The 22,527-nt window shown below is 42.5% G+C and overlaps 2 protein-coding genes across 3 annotated transcripts in view; both read left to right on the top strand.

The window, feature by feature from the left end:
* fbxo21 (F-box protein 21) lies at window positions 1-16,677 on the top strand. Of its 2 annotated transcripts, none has more exons than XM_003222782.4 (12): window positions 1-322; window positions 6,845-6,980; window positions 7,874-7,968; window positions 8,276-8,397; window positions 8,725-8,871; window positions 9,351-9,487; window positions 9,688-9,824; window positions 11,050-11,226; window positions 11,585-11,717; window positions 11,944-12,134; window positions 12,839-12,996; window positions 14,333-16,677. In XM_003222782.4, exons 1-12 carry the CDS (start codon window positions 69-71, stop codon window positions 14,506-14,508), a joined length of 1,863 nt encoding a protein of 620 aa, XP_003222830.1. In that variant the 5' UTR covers window positions 1-68; the 3' UTR covers window positions 14,509-16,677. The 2 variants fall into 2 exon arrangements, with proteins under 2 accessions (XP_003222830.1, XP_008111927.1); XM_008113720.3 differs by lacking the exon at window positions 1-322 and adding an exon at window positions 2,982-5,823.
* Window positions 14,743-22,527, top strand: part of tesc (tescalcin) — a 22,636-nt gene continuing 14,851 nt past the window's right edge. The window contains exons 1-2 of the mRNA XM_062958617.1: window positions 14,743-14,881; window positions 18,156-18,317. Of these exons, the coding sequence (XP_062814687.1) occupies window positions 18,245-18,317 (73 nt within the window). The 5' untranslated portion in view covers window positions 14,743-14,881; window positions 18,156-18,244. The remainder of the gene's footprint in view (window positions 14,882-18,155; window positions 18,318-22,527) is intronic.

Raw genomic sequence — 22,527 nt, forward strand, 5'->3', positions numbered from 1 at the left:
GCTCCGCCCCTCTCTTGCTCGCCGGCTTGGCGACGCTCCCTGAGAAGCCCCTCAGGTAAACAGGCAAGATGGCGGCGGCGGCGGCGGCCCCGTCTTCTTCGCCGCCTCCTTCGCCACCGCTGAGTCGGGAAGAAGAGCCGGCCGCGAAGAGCAGTCCCAACGCGCTGACGCTGACGGAGCTTCCTGGGGAGCTGCTGGAGCTCATCCTGTGCTGCGGCTCGCTGAGCGCCGTCGACTTGGCCCGCCTGGCCCGCACTTGCCGCCGCCTCAGGGAGGCCTGTCAGCCGCGCGGGAAGGTCTGGCGGGAGCAGCTGCGGCTCAGGTACAAGGGGAAAGGGGGCCTGTGCGCATGCGCAGCAGGCAGGGGGCGAGGGGGGAACCCGGCTCCACGCGCTCCTCGGGAGCCCCTCCGGACAGGCCCGGGCCATGTACCTGTAGTAGTGTATTACATTACTGTTCTGCTTCGTGACACGAAAGAGTTGGTTGTTTGGGATTTTGTTGTTTGTTGTTTATTTGTCTGTGATACATTTACCTTGTGTTTAATTGACGTTGCCTTGAGTCTCTATTTCGGGATAGAAGCGAAACAAGTCAATAAGGAAGGTCAGTTAATATTTATTTCTTGATCGTGACAGAAGCAAATTGAGAATACAGTTGTCATGTATTTAAAAACCACAAATAAAGTTAATACTAAATGTCCTTTGACTAGAAGTTGGACACTTAAGAGTGCGCCTGGTGTCACTGTAAGAAGGTCCTCCATTGTGCTCAGGCTGCATTGGAATAGGTGGTCTGTGGTTTGCTCTTCTCAACACTCACATGTGGTGGACTCCACTTTGTGGCCCCATTTCTTAAGGTTGACTCTGCATCTCGTGGTGCCAGAGCTCAATCTGTTTACTGCCTTCCAAGTCTGTGTGCCCAGGAGGGAGTTTCTCATCTGGCCTCAGCCACTTATTGAGGTCCTGGGTTTTAACCTGCCACTTTTGGACTCTTGCTTGCTGAGGTGTTCCTGCGAGTATCTCTGTGGATCTTAGGAAGCTGTTTCTTGATTTAGGATGTTGACATGCAGGCTGGTATCTGAACAGAGGATGGGCCAGAGATGTCTATGTCTTGGTCCTTTCATTACTGGCTGCTACTTCCCGGCAGATGTCAGGTGGTGAAATACTGTCTAAATAGTATAATTTCTCCAGCCATGTAGGGCATAGACATCCTGTGATAATGTGCCATGTCTCATTAAGAGCCACATCCACTGTTTTAATGTGGTGAGATGTATTCCACATTGGGCATGCGTATTCAGTGGCAGAGTAGCAAAGCTCAAGGACATGCCCAATGTGGAATACATCCCACCACGTTAAAACCATGGATGTGGCTCTTAATGTGGCTCTTAATGTTGTGATCCCCAGGTTGTGTCAGTCAGCTTTCGTATGATGTTATTTCTAGCACTCACTTTTCGCTTGATATTCAAGCAGTGCTTCTTGTAAGTCAAAGCATGGTCCCGGGTGACTGAATGACACCCCTGGAAATGCCCTGGCTCAGTGCTCTTGAATTGTGGGAGTTCTTTTAAAATAAAGGCTGGATGGACATCTGTGGAGGGTAGGGTGCTTTGATTGTGCTTTTCCTTCATGGCAGAATGGAGTTGTACTGGATGGTCCATAAGGTCTCTTCCCACTTTAGGATTCTGTGAAACTGCATTCATTCTAAAGTCTATGTGCACCCACAGAAACCTCCACAAGAGCCTCTTCTTTGTTGCGTTTTGCACCCTCTTGACCTTGGCTCCCTTCATTTGCTTCCAGAAGACAGTCCTCCTGCTTTCCTCTTGCCTTCAGGTCTTTCCAGCATCATTGTCCTTCCCAGTGAGTCGTGTTTTCTTACGACATGCCCAAAGTATGATAGCCTCAGGTCAGCTCTTTTGGGGGCTCCTGAGAATTGGGGCAACCTTGACTCGCTCCAGGACACATTTGTTTCTCGGTGGGAGTCCATAAAACTCTCACTCAGCACCACACTTCTGTTTCCTGTCTATTTCCCTGGTTCATCCAGCATTTACTATGACCGTTGGAAATTTTCCCTCCTTATTCCTACAGTCTCCATTTTGATTGATGTCTGAGCCAGAAAATTTTTCTAACTGTTTCACTGTCTTCATCCGGCACTTTCAAGTTACATAAGCCTTTGGTGGTTGTGCTTTTTGTCTTGTGAATTTTAAGCTCTGAGCCTGCTTTTCCACCCCTACCCTCCCTTTAACTTTGGTCAGTAATTGGCAACGGAGAATCCTCTGCTTATCTTAAACTATTTATATTTCTTCCTATGCCTTTCACACCATTTCCATCAAAACCTAATCCTGCTTTCCATACAAAATGTTCTTTATATAAATTAAAAAGATTGCTTGTTATATGCACTGTCTTCTGACCCCCTTCGCCAAATGGAAGCTGTTCTGTTTCTCCATATTCTTTCCTAACATCAGCAAGAGGTCTAGGGAGGGTATACATTATGCATCAAGAACAGGTAAATTTCGGAACACAAACACTTATTTCAGAGAAATCCATAGTTTATAATGATTCGGGCTGTCAAATATCTATAGGTTATAATCTATGAAGCACAGGTTGATTTTTCATGAAATTATTTGAAACACTCTTTTGCAATTAGAATTCTAATCTCTTTTCCTTTTCTGAATCCAGCATATACAACTGCTATTTCTCATTCTATATACCGTACATCAAAAGAATATTAAAATCTTAAGCATTGCTTTGCTTGCATGGGAGATTAAAGCTATGGTCCAATTAATTGTCAAAGGCTTTTACAGCCAGTATCACTGGGGTGTTGTGTATTTTCCAAGCTGTATGGCCGTGTTCTAGCATCATTTTCTCCTGACGTTTCACCTGCATATGTGGCTAGCATCTTCAGATATCCTCTGAATATGCCATCCACAGATGCAGGCAAAATGTTTGGAGAAAATGCTGCTAGAACACAGCTATACAGCCCAGAAACTACATAACACCCCAATGGTTCAATTGTTACTACAATCCCTGGCATTCCTTTTCCTTTGGATTGGAATGCATATTGAATATTTACAGTCTGTGGACTTTAAGTTGTATTTTGATACTTGATACTTCTTTAACTTATATTTTTACATTGGCAGTTTGTGGCTCATGACACCCCTCTGTCCCATTATTAAGAATGATATCAGCTTTCTGTACCCGTTTGCTTTCATCCTCGGCGCATGCAGAGCTAATGGGTTTTACAGTATAATGGCCAACATGGGCCAAATGATGCTTCCTCTGGAACTGGCTCTGATGTGTTACATTATTACTGCAACTATTTATTTTAGGGCAGTGAGTTAAAAAATAACTCCTCCAAATGAAATTGCAGAGGGAGTTTGAAGGCACACCGATGTGATTACTGGAGTTGGAGTCGGGCCCAGGGTAACGGGGTCAGTATCTCAACTTCTGCCAAAACGTCCAGCCATCAAAGGAGCTGACACTTTTGGAATACAGGCCTCTATTATCACCAGCCCACAATGGCTCTCACAGTTGGATCTGCATCTTTTAAAGGTCCAACTTGGCTGCGGACGCGCTAAAGACGGACTCTGAATCGCAGGCACCGCCTGGAAAGCAACCCAGAGTTATAGCTTGGTGAACTGTCCATTGTTCAGCAGTCTCTTTCGCAGGTGTGGAGAGAATATTCTCTTCCTTTGAACTGCTCCATCTGAGTTTTACCAGCCAACTGGCAGTCGCGAAAAGCAATAAAACTTTTCTTCCTCTGCCAAGACATGGACAAAGCCAGGCTGCACATGAACTTCCCCTGTTCTCCAAAATAGGCCAGGAGCAGAAATTTACATATATCTGTCCAGTTCATTTGTAGTCACGATTGTGTGTGTTAGTGTGGATGCCTAGAAGTTATGCTTTGCTCTCCTGCTGTGCTTTTTTTCCGGTCCAAATTATATTTACAAATTGTCCTCCTGGATTAAAACATTCATGCTGGTTTGGGAGCGGGGTGTTGATGGCAATTTGTCATTAATATTTCTATTCCGTTCTCTTTGCCAGAAGGCCACCAAGGTAGTGCACAGCCAGTCTGGAATAAAAGAATGAAAGCAGAAATCTCAAAAGTACTTAAAATCTTCAAAATAACATATTTTATAATAAAATAATAATTTTATTTCTTACTCAGCTCTCCTTGTGGGTTGAGGTGGGTTACAACATCACTAAAACACAATCATTTAAAAACATTTTACAAAATATACATATTAAAACATATTTCTAGAAAATACATAATAAAAGAGCCTGTATATCTTTTTGCTCTACAGTAGATTCAAACTGTACAACTTGGATCTCTGAAACTTGTCGTGCTTGCTTACAGGAACCTGGAAGCGTGCATCCTTGACTTCTTTTGCTTGAAAATAGATGGATGATCTCAGTGAATTAAAAACATAGTCACCGCAGTGTCCTGCTTATTCATTATATGACATTGAGTCACTGGACCCCACTGAGCGGCAGACACTAGACTATTCAGGATTAAATGGCTTCTGAGAAGTAGAAGGTCAGCATCAGAGCAAACCTTGAAGTTTGGTTCAAGAGAGGAAGAGCCATGATTGCTGCTCTTGCCCTCTTTTCCTGGGTTAGAGTACAGCTGTAAGTGTTTTATCACTTTGCCACTTGGTGACTTTGGACAAGCCCCACTCTCTCAGAAGAATTCAATAAAAAATCCCAAATTTTGCCACAAAAACTCTGTGATAGGGTCACCATAAATTGGAAACTAATTGAAAGCACACAATAACAAGTAGCTGGTGGAGATTCTTTTTGAAAAGCAGGCCTGAATAGTATCTTTATGATCCAGAACCACCGTTTTTGTTTAAATGAATTGCTTCTGATTCGGTTCTAGCTTCTGTGACTGTCAAATCTCACTTGACTTGACATTTCTACCTCACTACCGGCTTTCCCTTTATGTTCTAAAAGTACACTCATTGTTCAGAAATTGACGAAAAATAGACAGATCCACATTCAACCTAGTTTTGATATGCTCAAGGAAGAAAGGTCCAGGTTAGCTATGGTGTCCTCCAGTCGAGTTTTCTCTTGCAGCCATGTTAGTTGTAGTTTCTTTCCAGGAAACCTTCATGCTTCTGAATAGATGGGCAGGTGCACCATGTCATAGAAACATCCAAGGCACCAGGGACACAGCAGGTAGCCATCCAGAATTGCTGGCCATTTTTGGATTTGGATCCTCCCCCCCCCCCCCCGAACTTGAGTGCAGGTCTGTGGCCAATACCACAGAGAGCAGCTGTGGGCACATCTGTCCTACGCTCAGGACACATGAGAAAGGGAGAGCAGGCGGCAGGCCCCTTTGCTTTTTTGGCGAGGATGAATGCTAGATCCTTGCCTCATTTATTTCTGTTCTTCCCCCTAAGCTTGTAGCAGGAACAAGGGCACTGTGTGGGCAGGAAGGCCTAAGGCATGTGTCCTCTGAGGCTAATTCCCTCCATCCTCCCTTTGGCCTGGCCAGCTCTTAGTGCCACTCAACTAAGTAAATGATCTGACAGTGTGTAGGCAGTGTGTATTCTCAGTAGTTGGTCCCATAACCTCACTTTTGGGAGAGGCTCAAGGGTCTTGCTTGTTTGCAAATGTGCAATCTGTGATTTTTGATGTGACAAGTTGTCTGAACAAAGGACAATGTTAAAAACAACATTCTTCCCTGTGATAATTTTCTGCAACGGCACAGTAGTCTCTGCCATCTGTCACTCATACCTCAGGGCCTGGAGTCAGGGGAAAGCCAAGAGCTCAGTGAGATGCAGCACCTGCTTTTTACGCAGAAGATCCCGGGTCCAGTCCCTGATGGTACCAGGTAAGACTGGGAAAGATCCCTACCTTCAACCCTTCAAAGTCATTGCCAGCTAACATAGATCAGCTTAGATATTTAGGACCAGGACTTGCCATAATCCCTCTGTAATCATTAAAGTCATTATAATCAAATACATCAAACAGTTCAAAGAAAATATTGAAGAGTGACATCTTCACCACTAAAAGGAGTAATGGTCGAAATGAAGTACACTATGTAGGACAACCCAGGAGAAAGTTCTCCACAAGTGAGGATTCTTCTATGAGAGCCTCCAGAAAAGCATAACCAGAGGCCCTATAGATACTTAATTTCTGCCTCCTACTTTAGTGCTTTAAGGTTTTCTAGCAATTGTGCAATTGTCAGTCCTTAAAATGCCACAGGCATCTTCCTTCTGATTTTACTTTGCTGTTGCTGAACACATGAGCCCTTGTGAAGTTCAGATGATAGACCTTGGCTTCCCAATTTGGGGTTGGTGCTGTGAACAGTTCTCCTTGGGTTGCCTATAAAGCCACCAAATGCAGAACTAAATCAGGGTTTTGTTGCTATATTTTTTAATCCGTCCTTTTTTGGGGACTTAAGTCACTACTGCATTTTTAATGAACAGACTCTCCAGCAGAGAGGGAAGAGGAAGCGATGACTCTGCCAAAGCAGTGTCTTCAAGCTGCTTTATATAATTTGGAGCTGCTGGTAATCTGAAAGAGTGCAGTGGCTCCGTGGCTGCTTTGTTTGCTCCAATAATAGCTTTGCTGAGCTAAGTGGAAGAGGAATGCTCCCCTACTAGGTCATTGGTTCAAGATCAGCAGCCCGCTTTGAAAAACTTTCCCATCTTATGTGTTTTCTTTTTCTATTGTCGGGTCTCTGCATCATATTGAAAAGTACCTACATAGAAGAAGAACGAAGTTTGTGGGACTCCTAAACAGCAGGAGGCAACCAGGTTTTACCAACCTGGGAGTTTGCGGTTAAGTCACATTTTGAACTATTGCACGAAGGCTTGACATGTCAACTTATCTTTTCCTTGTCTGTACAGGTGGCCCTCATTAATGAAATACTATAACCAGGTTGATAACGTAAATTGGCTGGACGAATACAAAGAGCGACACAAAGCTGGTTTGGAAGCCCGAAGAATTGTAGCATCCTTCTCCAAAAGGTTCTTCTCAGAGCATGTAAGCCATTTTTTAAATCCTGAAAGCAACTCGCTATGCCAGTGGTTCTCAACCTGGGGGTTCCCAGATGTTTTTGCCTTCAATTCTCAGAAATCCTAACAGCCAGTAAACTGACTGGGATTTCTGGGAGTTGTAGGCCAAAACACCTGGGGACCCACAGGTTGAGAACCATTGCACTATGCTCTCTGGCTGACACATAGCTTTCTTTTTCTTGTCTTCCTCTGCCTGTTCCTTTAAAACATGGGTGCACATTGCTCTCCAAATAGTGTCTCACTGCATCTTCCATCATCCCTCGCCATTTTCAGAGACGGAGGAATATTGAATGCAGCCCATTAGTATCTGAAGGACTGCATTTTCCCCATCCCTTGCTTTAAAACCTCGGTGTTTGTTCTTGCTTCCAGTTGCAGATGGGGAAAATTATTCACGCTTCTGAGCACCATTAAGTACTATTCATGAAAATATATTTCTAACAAACTGAGATTTCACCAATTCTAAAATGATATATAATTGTATAAGATGGGCTCCAGTATAATTGGTCAGTTTGATTAGTTCCATGTATCTTTATGCACTTTGTTCCTGTAATTATTCAGTTGATACATTATATAAATCTAAAACATATTGTCTTTGTATGGCAGACAACCCCCTTATACATGTGTGAGAGTTTTCTGTTATACAATGGTATATTTGGATATAAATTACTGTGTTTATAATAGAAATCATTCCTGGTATTAAGGGAAACATTTGTTCTTAGAGGCAGCCTACGATGATCATCATCTGTTTTGGGACTTGCTGTTACTTTTTGGAAGAATTTTGATATACACATATTTGAAAATGCTCCAGTCTATTATGAGAAATTCCTTAGTTGTGCTGGTAATGTTGCAATCTTTTGCTAGGTGCCCTGTGATGGCTTCAGTGATATTGAAACTCTTGGATGCCCAAGCCGCTTCTTTGAAGATGAGCTAATGTCCATCCTTAGTATGGAAGGAAGGTAAATATGAATCTAAATGGCTAGACTCAAGGAGGAGGGATATTTATTTTCTGAACCGTGGATCCAAACCTCTCCCCCCTCCACCATAATATGTGATCAGTGTACTACACTTTCTGTCATACTATATGATGCATTAGATTAACTGTCCCCCCATCTTATTATGCCCATGCAGCAAGTTTTTTTAATACCGAATATTAGCAGTGGGCTATGCTTCATGGCTCTCTTATAAACTCAAGTCCTCTCTGTGTTCTTGGTCAACTGCTTTTCATTTTTCGGGAAGTCTTCATTTGCCACCTTTGTTCTGCAGGAAAGGCCTGACATGGAAGTACTATGCAAAGAAGATCTTGTATTTCCTGCGACAGCAAAACATTTTAAGGAAACTAAAGGCTTATCTTCAACACCCAGCTGAGGAGCAGTCCTTTTTGGAAGGTTAGTTCAAGACCCGTAGAAAGTAACAAATAATCATCTTTTTCTAACGTAAAATCTGTGAGCCTTATAAAGATAGGTCATGAATACTTTTTGAACCTTAAAAATGTTCTTTAATCCCTTTTCAGTGGGGCTTGTTGGGAGGAAGGAGGCAGGTGGACAGACGCTGCTCTCCTGCAGATCTGGCACAGAGACAAAATAGATTGGTTATCCATTATTTGGTTGTTTAGATAACCTCTGTCTTTCATATGTCAAGAGAATAGTTTTATTTCTAGCCTTGAAGCTTTATAAAAGGCAAGCACATGTTGGGCTTTCTTCTGACCTCTCTAGGGGCAGTCTTGGTTGACCAGTATTGTAATCCGTTGTTGGACATCTGCCTGGAGACTGTCCAGGCCCAAGTTGATGACATCGCTGCTAAAGTTCGTAAATACTTGAAATCCAAAAACGCCAGACATCCAAGCGTGACCTCCAAAGCAGGTATTGTAATGTTGTAGACAGCTTTCTTCTTATATGATGATTATGCTACTCTCTGAGAGAAACACCATGGGTGCTCCACACCCTATGTTGTCCTTTTTGGTGATGAAATTATAGGCCTTAGTGAAATGGGCAGACAAATCAATCTCTGGCCACTATTGGCTGGGTGGTTTTAATTCTAGGAAAGAGGAAGGGAAACAGAACGTCATAATGAAAAGGGAGAGGGAATTAAAAAAACAAAACAGAGGGACAGGAAAAGAAGGTCTGAAAATGATCCAGCACATTCTGTGTGTTTATAAAGATGTCTAAATGAGACGATGGAGATGCACTCTGTATGCAGCAAGGGTCTTTCTGCCATTATAATGAATGGCGGCATCATCAGAGGGCCTAGCCCTGTTTTCCTCGCTCCATAAATCCAGAGTTGTCTCTGAGACGTTGCAGTGTGGACAATCTCTTATTTAACTCTTCCTGCCCCATTTCAGGAGAGGCCTTGGTCATATCTCAGGTGGAGCTTCAGCGGCAGGTTCTGGATGCCATGAACTATGTCCTTTATGAGCAATTAAAATACAAAGGGAACGAGGTGGATTACTACAATTCTCTGAATTCGTACATCCGCCAGGTAAAGTGAACCAGAGGAGTGATTTTTTATTTCAATTTTCTACACCAGTTTGGGCCGCTTCCTTGAAGAGACAGATGCAGTTGCTTCCCTCAGATTTACCAGTCTTTGTACCGCAAGGCTGTACACTCAGGTGTCCCTTTTAGAAAGAAAAAAATATTTTATATTTCTACGCTTCTCATGGTTGGTCTCCCTTTTTAAAGGTTTTGATCCACAGGACGGGAATCCCCATCAGTTTGTCGGTGCTTTATTTGACCATTGCCAGGCAGTTGGGTGTTCAGCTTGAGCCGGTCAATTTTCCCAGTCACTTCCTGCTCCGGTGGTGCCAAGGGACAAAAGGGTAAGATTTTCAAGGGGCAAATAGTGACAGAGGCACCTGTTTCAAGGTGATGCACGAGGGGGCTAAACCTCCCATGTCGCCCATTTCCTAAGAATGAAATAGTGATAAGCCGTCTATTTGTATTGTAAAGGGGAAAGAGTTGCATTTGACCAGAACACCTTGTTACTTGCCATACCTGTCAGTCATCAATAAGACATTGGCCAGAATGTTATTGGTTAGCTAGCAATCTAATAAGCATTTAGTGTGAAATAATTGTGTCTTCCTTGGTGTATTTTTTTGCTTTTTCACAAGTCTATTGAATGTGGTGAAATATCCCTTCTTGCTTTCACATTGTCAACGTACATTCAAAGTTCCCTTACATATCCTGAACAGTTTCTCGGGTGTCACATACAAACAATAGGTAGCACTTGAACCTTTGATCATTCTCCTTTGGCAAATATTACACAAATGCATGTGGGAGAAACCGACCTTGCTTCATTTTCAATGTCAAATCAAAACATTACATTCCTTTTTCCCAACTTTCTTATGGTTTAAATATATATTCTTTGTCATGAATCAATTTGCTTGTTTTTTGTTGAATTGTTTTGCACTATTTGTTTTTGTTTTATTTTTGTCGCTTTCTCCTCATCCCGTGGTATTGGTCCTTTTATAAGGATGATGTGCATTGCGGGGTTGTGGTGAAGGGTTGTTTATGAATTTTAAAAATAAATGGTAGCTACATCTGATTGAAAATAAACATTTGGGAGATCAGTCCATCTCTGAGGGACAAACAAACAGGGGAACACCTTTGCTCAGTGGTAAAGCTCCTGATTTGCACCCACGGTCCTCAATGTCTTTCAGAAGATTGGGAAGATCCCTGTATGGAACCCTAGAGAGTTTCTGTGAATGAATGTAAATTGTATATAGAGATTGCTAGACCAGTGGCTGTTTAAGGAAAGAACTCTTCCTGACGTAATGTTTCCTTGAATTTCTCCTTTCAACCCATGCAAAATATGCAGTTGTTCTCTGTGTCCATCAAGAGCTATGTTTTTATCTCCCAACCTGACCATATTAATGTGTATAATCATGTGCATCGGGGCCATGTCAGGGCACACGCAAACCCTCCCATGAAAGCGAGGTCTCATTGTAAACATGCGAAAGAAATACCTTGTTACATGTAGGACAAGAGCTGCGTTATGCCAGGTAAAATGGCCTTCAGCTTGCTTTTTCTTGACATTTTCCCCAGAAGCACAAACATCTTTGACTATGTTTATATCGATGCTTTTGGGAAAGGAAAGCAGCTGACAGTGAAGGAGTGTGAATACTTGATTGGGCACCATGTGACGGAAGAGTTTTATGGTGTGGCCACAGCCAAGGAAGTTTTGCAGCGAATGGTGGGCAACCTGTTAAACATTGGAAAGCGGTAAGAATCTAGCTCAGTATTGTATTAAATATTGCTCATTCATGACAAGGAATTCTGGCTTCTGTCACCTGAATGTACTCAGTGTAAAAACACAGAATAAATTATTATTATTATTATTATTATTATTATTATTATTATTATTATTATTATTATTATTATTTTATTACCTGCCTCTCCTTGCAGCTCAAGGCAGGGTACAGTTCTGGGCAACACATTTTAAGTTTGCCATTTACAAACCGGAGCATGTCTGTCTTCCAGTTAATCTCAAAAGTGCTGCAATATCCTGTTCGCCTGTCTCTCTGGTGTCTTAGGACCTACCTGACAACGCAATCTTAACTTGACTGTTTCTCTTTGCTAGGGAAAGCACTGATCAGTCCTACCAGCTCCTAAGAGACTCATTGGATTTGTACCTGGCTATGTATCCAGACAATGTGCAACATCTAATGCTCCAAGCTAGATTGTACTTCCACTTGGGAATCTGGCCAGAGAAGGTAGTTAAATGTGAATGCCTTCAGTGACATAGACATAACGTACGAAACATAAAACCTGGAAGCTTGGGATTTTTGTCCCTAAATTTGATGAAGAACTGTTATGATTTCCTCTCATTTTTGGGGGATTCTGGGAAATGGTAGCAGCAGTGAGTGTGTCTCACCTAGAGATAGTCTCAGGCCTGGTTTAAATGTTAAGTTTTACAGCTCATTCTCTTCCCTTCCCAAGGTCCTGGACATTCTGCAGCACATTCAAGCCCTGGACCCCTCCCAGCACGGAGCAGTGGGCTATCTCGTTCAACATACGCTGGAACATATCGAGCGGCGGAAAGAGGAGACTGGACCCGAAGTGAAACTCCACTCGGAGGAGAAACACAAGGACATCTGCTATTCTGTCGGCATGATCATGAAACACAAGAGGTGAATCTGCGCCATCTTTTTCCAAGATGTTGTCCCGTTCAGTTGTGCTTGGCACTAGATGACCACAGCATTAGATGATTACTTTAATGGATCCAGCTACAAAGATGCAACTATCACGGAGACATCTTTCATATTAACTGGTGTCTTCTCAGAAAAAAACGTCATATTATTTGTGTCACACTAAATACATTTTGTAGCTTGCAATTCTTTTTGAGACCCAGTCAGCTCCAGTATTATTGTGTCATTTTTATTTGTTTCACTCATTGAAATTCTCAGAAAGAGCCCCTCAATCCCACACGACAGGTTATTTTGAGTCAACCTTTTATCATTCTATCCTGAATTTTATTAGGTCCCTTTTATTTGGGTATTTTAATCTGATGATGCTATTTTTATATTGCTGCTGCAGTTCCCCCATCTATGAAGTCGACTGAATTGTACTTGGTGGTTGATTGATATTATTACTGTTGTATTAACTCTTGTTTTATTGTCTTGTTGTGTTTTATCTTTTGTATATCGTGCAATGTATTTATGCTGTTGTTTTGTAAACTATGCTGATCGGGCTTTGCCCCATGTGAGCCGCCCCGAGTCCCCGCGGGGAGATGGTGGCAGGGTATAAATAAAGTTTTATTATTATTATTATTATTATTATTATTATTATTATTATTAGAGCCGTGTAACCTGTTTCTCTGTTTGTTTGAATGTAGATACGGCTATAATTGCGTGATATATGGCTGGGATCCATCGTGCATGATGGGCCACGAATGGATCCGCAACATGAATGTCCATAGCTTGCCTCTTGGGGCTCACCAGCCATTCTACAATGTATTGGTGGAGGATGGATCTTGCCGATACGCTGCCCAAGGTAGGCAATACTAGTTGCCTTTCTCCTGAATGTAACGAGAGTAAGATTATACTGTAACTTGTAAGATAAAAATGCTTTTACATGTAATGTATGTATTTTTATATGTAGCAGTCCCTTTTTTCCACTAGAGGGGGCTCTAAATTATAATGCAAATGGTTGGCAGATTCCTTTTTTTCTCGGATCTGCCACCCATCTGACCTGCTTCTGAGTCACATTGTCTAGAAATCCACTCTCAGAGGCACCCAGCACAGCTTGAAGATGGGCCAAGCTGACATTAGAGGAATCTTGTGTTGCAGAATGAGGGGAGGAGAAGGGCAGCCAGCAAAGGGAAGAGGGATGGAACAGACTGCACCGTTACAGACTTAAACTGGCATGTGTTGGCAGTCACCTTTGCTAATTAACAGTCAGATATAGTGCCCATTCACACACACACATATATCTCTAGTGACATTTACAACAAAATGCACATATGTGGCTTATGAACTCCTCTGAGATTCTCAGGAAAAAAAAACGAAATAAATATACATGCAGGCAGGCAGACATGCAAACCCTGCTCAAAACGGTTCTCTCTCACAAGAGTTTTCTTAGAGGCAGAAGCCGAATCTTCATTATATGTCTATATATATAAAAGAGTGATGGCATCAGGGCAGCAGACAAAACAACAAAACTACAGGCCCCCCAACCTCAAAATTTGACAACACAACCCATCATTCACGGCTCTAGGTTTATACAACAAAAAAGAAAAGAAAAATAAAGTCCTAATTACAGGGAGAGGAATAATAGTTTTTATCCAATTGCTGCCAGTTTGAAGGCTAAGCTCCGCCCACTTGGTCTCCTAGCAACCTCCTCAGCCCAGGGGACAGCCACAGTTAGGCCTCACTTAGGCCTCTTCCACAGATTATCCGATTTTAACTGGATTATATGGCAGTGTAGACTCAAGGCTCTTCCACACAGCTATATAACCCATTTAGAATCTTATATTATCTGCTTTGTACTGGATTATCTTGACTCCACACTGCCATATAATCCATTTTAGTGTGCATACTAAACATAAAGACAACCATACAACAGACATTCAATACCACCACTACCTCAACAATTTCTCACCAACACCACCAGACAATGCCACAGCAACGCGTGGCCGGGCACAGCTAGTATTTTATAAATTATGAAGCACGTTGATCATTAATGTGCTCAGAAATTCAAGTTTCCAAGAGAAGCATGTCACTGGTCCTTATTGAATGCCTTCAGCTCTGTAAGATTGAATCCTGGAATAGTTTCAGGCAGAAACATCCCGGCAGATCAGGGATATAACTCACTCTCCCTTCCTTTCCAGAGAACCTGGAGCATAATATGGAGCCTTACGAAATCCCTCACCCAGACATTGGCCGCTACTTCACAGAGTTTGCTGGCACTCATTATGTAGCGAACACAGAGTTGGAGATCCGATACCCCGAGGATTTGGAGCTTACATGCGCAGCGGTCCAAAAGATATATGAGAAAAAAGAATGAACTTTTTATTTCTTTGCAGAGGAAAAAATATGACTTCATGCAGTAATGGCGAAAATGGCATCGCAGGGAAGCCAGTGCTCTCTGACTTAACTAGGAAATCCTATTTTGCCCCTAAACTAACAGCAATGAGGTTTCTAATGCAACCACTCACTTCTGGCTTGCCAACTCTAGCAAGTTGATGTGGAACGCATGAGTTTTGGAAGCAAGATGCTACATGCCTGAAATGACCTCTTTGTACAAAGTAGCTGATCCTTTTTACCATCCCCGACCCTAAGAGCTCTTCTTCTTGACTTTGAGGATGTTTTGCGCAGCCTGGAGAGTGACGTGTTGACATTGTATGGACATGATCTGTCGTATCGGCAATATTTTACAGGTTTGTGTTTTGTTAGTAGTTGGTAAGGTCACTCAGTGGTCTCTTCTTTCCAAACCTCTGCTCTTTGCAACAGCCAGCAGTCCAGTGCCAAAGTTTGGGAGTGAGACTGAAACCCAGAGATCTTTAGAATGTACTAAGTTCATCTAATTCCCCACTTCAAGCAAATTGGAACCACTGCACGAAAGGGGAAGAGTACATCAGTCTTCCTCTTTCCCAAAAGCTTCTGAATTTCCATTTCACTACGTATACATATAACTTGCCTATATTAGGGGTGATTTAATGGTATATTTTTGGGCAGGTTGGATGAGAACACCCATTCTTCTCTTATATATATCTTGAAGAAACTGTAGCCATAAGATTCCTCTTTCACCGCCTCCCTAAAGTGGAGTATCTACGCGGTGACATTCAGTGCTATCAATCCTAAAGCCCAATGCCCATATTTTGCCAAGCAGAACTCCTGTTAGAGAAACACCGGTAGCATAATACCTGGCATTCCTGTTACTGGAGAACATGTGTTAAATACGGGTTTGCAGTCCAACCACCAGACTGGTTGGTAGACGTGCAGGGGAAAACCGCTGATCACACCTCTCTCTCCCTTTCATTAGACATTATAAGCACTCGTTGCAAATCTATGAAACCTGTAATTTTAAAATTGGTGTCTCTGAGCAGTCAATACTTACGGGATTATTTGCTTCGTGGAACTGCAGGTATGCTATAATTATATTGTGACGGGTAAAATGATACACTTTTACAAACTTAGTTTTGAACATTGCTTTTAGTAGCAACAAAACCACTATTTTCCAGGATCACTGCTGATTTGCATGCTGTGTTTTCATAATGTTTAGCCAGCGCATTTCTTTGTGGAATTCTCCATGTCTCCTGGGGGAACTTGAAACATCACAGAATATTGTTTAAGGTATCAGATACCTTGTTTTACATGTTACGCTGCGGCCTCTGTGAGCAAACGTCCTATTTGGATCTAGACAGCTACCAGTGCTGCCCTGAACTACTTCTGAGGGCAGAAAGCAAAAGCAGCATAGCCAATAGTCATGAACACCCTCACTGATCAGAGATGTGTTTTCTCAAGGCTGAGGGGTCCTAGCGGTCTTGGGGCAATTCAAACATTCACATTACTTGCCCATTGGGAGTGAATCAAAAGGCAAACAGGATGCAGACAGCTAATACAGGGAAGTGGGAAGGTCCTAATATATATATGGAAGAGATTGAATTAGAGAGCTGAAATGCTATGCAGTTTGCACACCACGAATCCAGATCTTGCCTCTGCAGGATACGAACTTCAGCAATATATAGCCTGAGCTTTCCCACTTCATTGGGAAAGATGCTGCTACAATGTTGTTAGGGAATAATGCATCAAACCTCAGCTTTTTCATGTGCAACAGGGTCCTTTGAAGCATGGTAGAACACTCGCCCTGGACCTCTGTCTTGCGTTAACCCTGGTTGTGTAACCTTTTTCCAGGGCTGCATCACTTCCCTCTCTATGCTACTGGTAGTCGGATCTTCGTCTGTGGTCCCTCCCTTGTTTGAAGTTAGTCTTCGCATTTCTGTCTGCTTGCAAAGCACTTAGAAGTTGTCTTTCCTATGAAAGGTGCTATATAAATATATGCATATAAATAATCAATCAGTATGGTATATTAAAAATAGAATTTGTACAGATAATATTCAAGATGCAGTTTTGATCACAAACTGACCTATTTTTCAGGAGAGTTTCGAACGTGGGGTCCTCTCCTCCCCTCCCTTGTCACTTGGTGGAATAAAATGTTAATCTTGTCATGTTATGGACTGTATATATATATGTGTGTGTGTGTGCGTGTGTTTAAACTGTCTGGAACTACCATTGGTACTCATGTATAAGTTGAGGGCACTCTCATAGAAGGAGATGGTTTCGTTTTTGACTTATCCAAAAAAGGCACTATCACCTTTTCAAAGTAGACCCTCTCTACTCGGAGAAGGGAGTCGAAAAGACCCAAAGCGGCAGAGAGAGCAGAGGAGGTAGGGGTTTCTTTTAGCTTCCCATAGGCCAGACTAAGCTCTTGCCTTTTGCCACTCAACTCAGAGAAGATGGTGCCTTTTTTTGATAAGAGCTAAAGTACAGTACTTATATGGCTCATAGATAAGTTGAACCAGGTTTGGGGAGTTGCTTTGTTAACTAAAAAATCTAAACCTATACATGAATATACAATTCATACTTTTTATCCAGTAAGTTTGACAGGACTACAAAAGGGGTTCCTGAAGCCAACTATAAATACTTTTCTTTTGGCAGTTTTCAGTTTTTAAAATGAATGTGTTCTATGCCTGCAGAGTAAATTGCCAATAACGACCCCTGCTGAAACACTTATTTTCAAGTCCCCTTTTGACTGATTTACCAATCTATAGACCTGACACATTAACCCAAGCAGTAGTAAATTACAGGCCTTCAAAGTACCTGTGGTCTAGTGGGCTTTCATAAAGCAGTTTTTGAATTCGTAAATAATGATTAAATTCCTTTAAAAAAAAATAAAAAAAAATAAAGCTTTTTACTCCCATCCTGTCCAACTTCCATCCCTCTTACTTCAGGCCTCGTTTCCAACCCCTAGCTGTGTTTTGAGCTGTTTGTGGGAGTTCAGCAAAAAAAAAAAAATACACTCCTCGTGTTGTTGCTTCATATTCTGGGTTTTCAGCCTTGGCACTGGACCCAGGTTCGAGAGCTGCAAGCAAGAACAAACTGAGCCCGTTACTTTATATTTTTTGCCAAACATTTTTTTTCCTGAGGCTCACAAAGGATGATAAGACTTTAAAGAGAGCGTTAATTGATGCACAGCTTGATCCTAAGCTTGTTTATTTGAAAGCAAATCTCATTAAATTCAGTGGGACTTAACTCCCAAGTAAGTCAACAGAGGATTTTGGTCTAAAAAACGTAGAAACAGGCCTACTGGAAGAGAGCAAAAACCCAAGTAGTCCAGCTTTTTTTTTTACAAACTTGTGTTTGAGTAGGATGTGAAATTCATAATTTAATTTCCTTGGTCAAAGATGGAGGGACGACTGTATCATATCTCAGTATTCAGTTTCAACAGGAGCCTGAACTACGTGTCTTGGAAAAGCTCACAAGCAAAGCACAAATGTTTAGGTGACTTCACTTAAAGGATAGTTTCATTGATTAAATTAAATATAAGATAACATTAATTATAAGATAACTCATAGTGAAATCTAAGCAAAGCATACTGATCCTTGGAAAGACTGTGACCTGAAAAGCTTTCTTTTTTATTCCCTTTTGCAGTTATGCACTAGGACAGATATAGCCTTACAATTGTGTGCTCAACCTTGCCAGTTAGAATTACTCGTCAGAGCAACAGGTTTGGTAGATTAATGGACACATTCAGCAAAACTAGACATAATGGCAATAAATGTGGATCTCCTCCAGCCTCGGCTAAAGTAGCAGGTAAGGGTTACAACCCAAAGGATATTTTCATCCCCAGCCCCATTTCACTCCCTGCAGCCCAACTTCCATGGTCTTGTCCTGAGGATCAAATGGGAGGAGCATTGGGTGAATAGTATTGTGGGGGGAGAGAACGTCAGAAGTCCATGTCACACACTCTTTGCTTGAGAAGTAACAACAAAATAGAATTCAGGGAATTTTTTTACTATCCCATCTAACTGCATCTTCTTCTAAGATACTCAAGATAGTCTTCTACACACACACACCCAAAAAAAGAGCAGGCAGTCCTCGGGTAGTTCTTGCTGTGCTGCCAAGGTATGTTGTATTTCTAACATTTTGGTCTTCTCTGAGCTGTTGATAGTGGCTTTTAGTCCATATCCTCATGTATGGCAAAATAGAACAATCCAAAATGCCAAAATCCAAAATAGAACAATCCATCAGCCACATCTTTTGTTGACTCATATTGGGCTTGTGGTCTACAAAGCCCCCTATGTCCAGATGCCTCCCATCCCACTGATGCTGGAAAAGAGCTTTTGACCTTTTCACATATGGTAGATCACTAGAGATATGTCCTGCCTGTTTTATTTATCAGACATTGTGTAGAATTGTTGGAGTTCTCCCCGTGAAGGTGCATAGAAACATATTTAGCGATAGATATATTTGCTCTATTTGGCAGTGGATATCAGGTTTTTTTGAGTGGGGGGTTAAAGTAACAAAAGAACACATTTCACACAGTGTCCTCTGAACCAATGTAAGCACGTTATTACTTGGTCTGATTTTATATCGGTCTTTTTGGCGTTATCATGATCACCCAAGGACTTCTTCCCTCTTTCGTCCTTGTAACAGACCTGTGAGAGTGACTGACCTAAGGTCACCCAGTGAGCTTCTGGGCTGAACGAGATATGAACCTGGACTGGCATTTTGCCTGGGACTTAGATCTTCCTAAGTGACCTTTCATGTCTGCTAAACTAAATGGCATCGTCTCACAATATCTGTATTCGCCTAGGGGTTGTCATAAAGTTATAATGTACAGCTATAAATTATACAATGTGAATCGGATGATCCCCAACGTGCATCAGAAGTGCCCAATGTCCTCTTGCTGGTGCCCAGATGCACATCTTCACAATTCACTAACAGCCTACATTGCAGAAGTCTAACATAGCTACAGGTTCATAAAGTTACAAAATGTAGGCTGTGATGCAAGATCTCTTAAGTCGTGGCTACATATGCTACTCACTACGCTAGTGCCATAACCCTTTTAAATCCGTTATTGTGAGACCCTTTTCAGAGCACAATGCTTATAGGGCCCCTGCCCTCCTCTTTGAACGGGGGAATCGGCTGCTAAGAGAAGGGCTGACTGACTCGTGGCTTCCTCGGCATGTGTTTTTTCCCTATCTGTATTTGCGTGCTGAGTAGCAACATTGTGCCCGGGGCTGAGGGCTTTGCTGATAAGAAGAGGAAGTTTACATGCCACAAGAGTGTGGTGAGACGAGATACGGGAACCGCAGGAAGGGAAGACGCCGGCACTGAATGATACAGAACCAGGCGGGTTGTTTGCAAGACCTGGAGGTCCGAGCAGGAACGCAGTTGCAACTTGTCCCTCTGTAAAAGTGCAGTGCAACAAGCTGTTGCCAAAACCAGCTTCTCCAGACATGTTACCTTGTGTTTTCTAAAAATCTGCCGGACCGCAATGTTGTTTAGGTTAGGCACTTTGTCTTGATATATTTCCATATTTTGACAGTATTGTTCATTTCTTTGTTCCCCCTCTATTTTTTGAATTCAAACTCTTTACAGAAAAAACACAAAGAAAACAACAATGCATTTACATACATAAACATACTTGAGTAGCAATTACGTAACTACACAATTGCTCTCACCAACATGCATCTCTAGTTACATGTAAATCCGAAATACAAACATGTATACATACATTAGTTTAAAAGAGGATTTCCTACTATCCTTTTATCAGTTTCTCTATAGTTTTTTCTTCCACTTTATATCCAAGTTACTTGCTTCTGCTAGTTCTTACATTAACAAATGAATATCCCAGCAGGTTCTATTTCCAAACTTGTACATAAAGTCTCCTGGAGGTGTAATCCAGCACTCCAGGTAGACTACCAGGCTGCTTCCACCTCTCTCCAAGGGCTGACATGCTGAAGATGAAGCCAGGAACCAATGGATGAGAACTGCAGGGAGACAGATCCTGGGTTAACAATAGGAGACGCTTCCTAACTGTAAGAGCCATTGGACCATGGAATGGGCTGCTTATGCGGAGCTAGCAGGTTCTCCTTCACTGAAGAGCATCTGTCAAGGATGTTGGAGCTGCCTTCCAGCAATGCGGATCTAGCACTCAGCAGGAGGTCAGGCAAGACAATGTCTTCCACCTCTATTAGCCAAGGATTCAATGTCTTTTCCATGCTGGGAAACCAACGAGTGGAACAAATGTCTTTCAATCTCCCCAGTTTGTTTTTGCGTGGGCCATTACCAAAGACGTCCAAATGACCCTCTGTGAGCTTCTTTTCCCGTCCAAATAGATTTATTACCCATCCTTGCTCTTTTCCCCCATTTTTTTGAATGTATAGCCACTGCATTGCTGCTGCAGTTTGTTGCTAACCTGGCATGTGTTCAAATAACAGCAGTAAAATGCCGTTGAGGGACAGGCAAGAGAAATAGTTGGGTTCCCCAGCAAAACATGCTCTAGATGTATGCATCCATTTTAAAATTTCAAATTAAATGGTATAAAATTGATTTACCTGAATATGCTTTAGTTAACGCAGACAGGGGAAATGCTTATATATACATGCACAAGTGCCGATGCAGGAAAGAAGAAAAGCTTATCAGCCCAATATGACACAAGGATGAAAGGAACATATAAGGACACGAGTCAGAGAAATGCAGTAAGCCTAAGAAATCTTCCCATCCTTAGAAGTGCACTATATAAATCCGAAGTTGCATTGATAGGAGTATAATGTGGTATGAACATAAATGGTCATTTCTAATAGAGGAAGCAGCCTTGAAGTTTTTGGAGTTGGCCCAGTGACGCTGCTTTCTGGAGCAGACTTTGGGGAAAGTGGGCCACCAAGACCCTTAGTTGGGCTTCCTTGGGTATTATTGATCAGAAGTGTCCTAAATGAAATCTTAAGCAATGGCTTGAGCAGTGGGATTGGTCTGAATGGCCTGTGGGGACCCTTCCAATGCTACAATTCCGTTATTAAGGCAGGTTGGACCCTCAGACGAAGAAGACATCTATCCTGTGCACACTTTATTTGGGAGAAGACTCCACCAAACAGGTGGAAGGCACTTCTGTGTACAAGTAGACTGCTCATGCCTACCTTGGAAGCACTTTTACCACATTTGGAGAGGCCCTCAGATCATTTCAGTTCCGGTAGAAACTTGTCTTAGCAACAGGAAATGTCCAAAGGCACTTCCTATTTTAGAAAAAGGTTTCTTTCACCATCTCAGGACCTCGCTTTGGGAACCAGTGGTAGGAGGCAACGTCCTGCAACTAGAGCGCAAAAAATGCATCTCATGTCTGCATCACGTTGACGTACGCTCTGGATCCCACAGGATACGTGTGGCCAAGCACGATCAAAGTCTGGTCAAGGCGGCCAAAATTCTGAATGAGGAAGAACCAGCTGCAGCCGTTTCCCTACGTCTGGGCCGACTGGGAAGGATGAGATTCTGGCCCCTCTCCTGCTCATTCAGTGCAAACTATGCCTTGGTCAGACCACACCTGGAATACTGTGTCCAATTTTGGGCACCACAGTTGAAGGAGATGTTGACAAGCTGGAAAGCGTCCAGAGGAGGGCGACTAAAATGATTAAGGGTCTGGAGAACAAGCCCTATGAGGAGCGGCTTAAAGAGCTGGGCATGTTTAGCCTGCAGAAGAGAAGGCTGAGAGGAGACATGAGAGCCATGTACAAATACGTGAAGGGAAGTCATAGGGAGGAGGGAGCAAGCTTGTTTTCTGCTGCCCTGCAGACTAGGACACAATGGAACAAGGGCTTCAAACTACAGGAAAGGAGATTCCACCTGAACATCAGGAAGAACTTCCTCACTGTGAGAAGGGCTGTTCAACAGTGGAACTCTCTCCCCGGGGCCGTGGTGGAAGCTCCTTCCTTGGAGGCTTTTAAGCAGAGGCTGGATGGCCATCTGTCGGGGGTGCTTTGAATGCGATTTCCTGCTTCTTAGCAGGGGGTTGGACTAGATGGCC

Source organism: Anolis carolinensis, chromosome X (assembly GCF_035594765.1).
Source record: "Anolis carolinensis isolate JA03-04 chromosome X, rAnoCar3.1.pri, whole genome shotgun sequence".
NCBI lineage: Eukaryota > Metazoa > Chordata > Lepidosauria > Squamata > Dactyloidae > Anolis > Anolis carolinensis.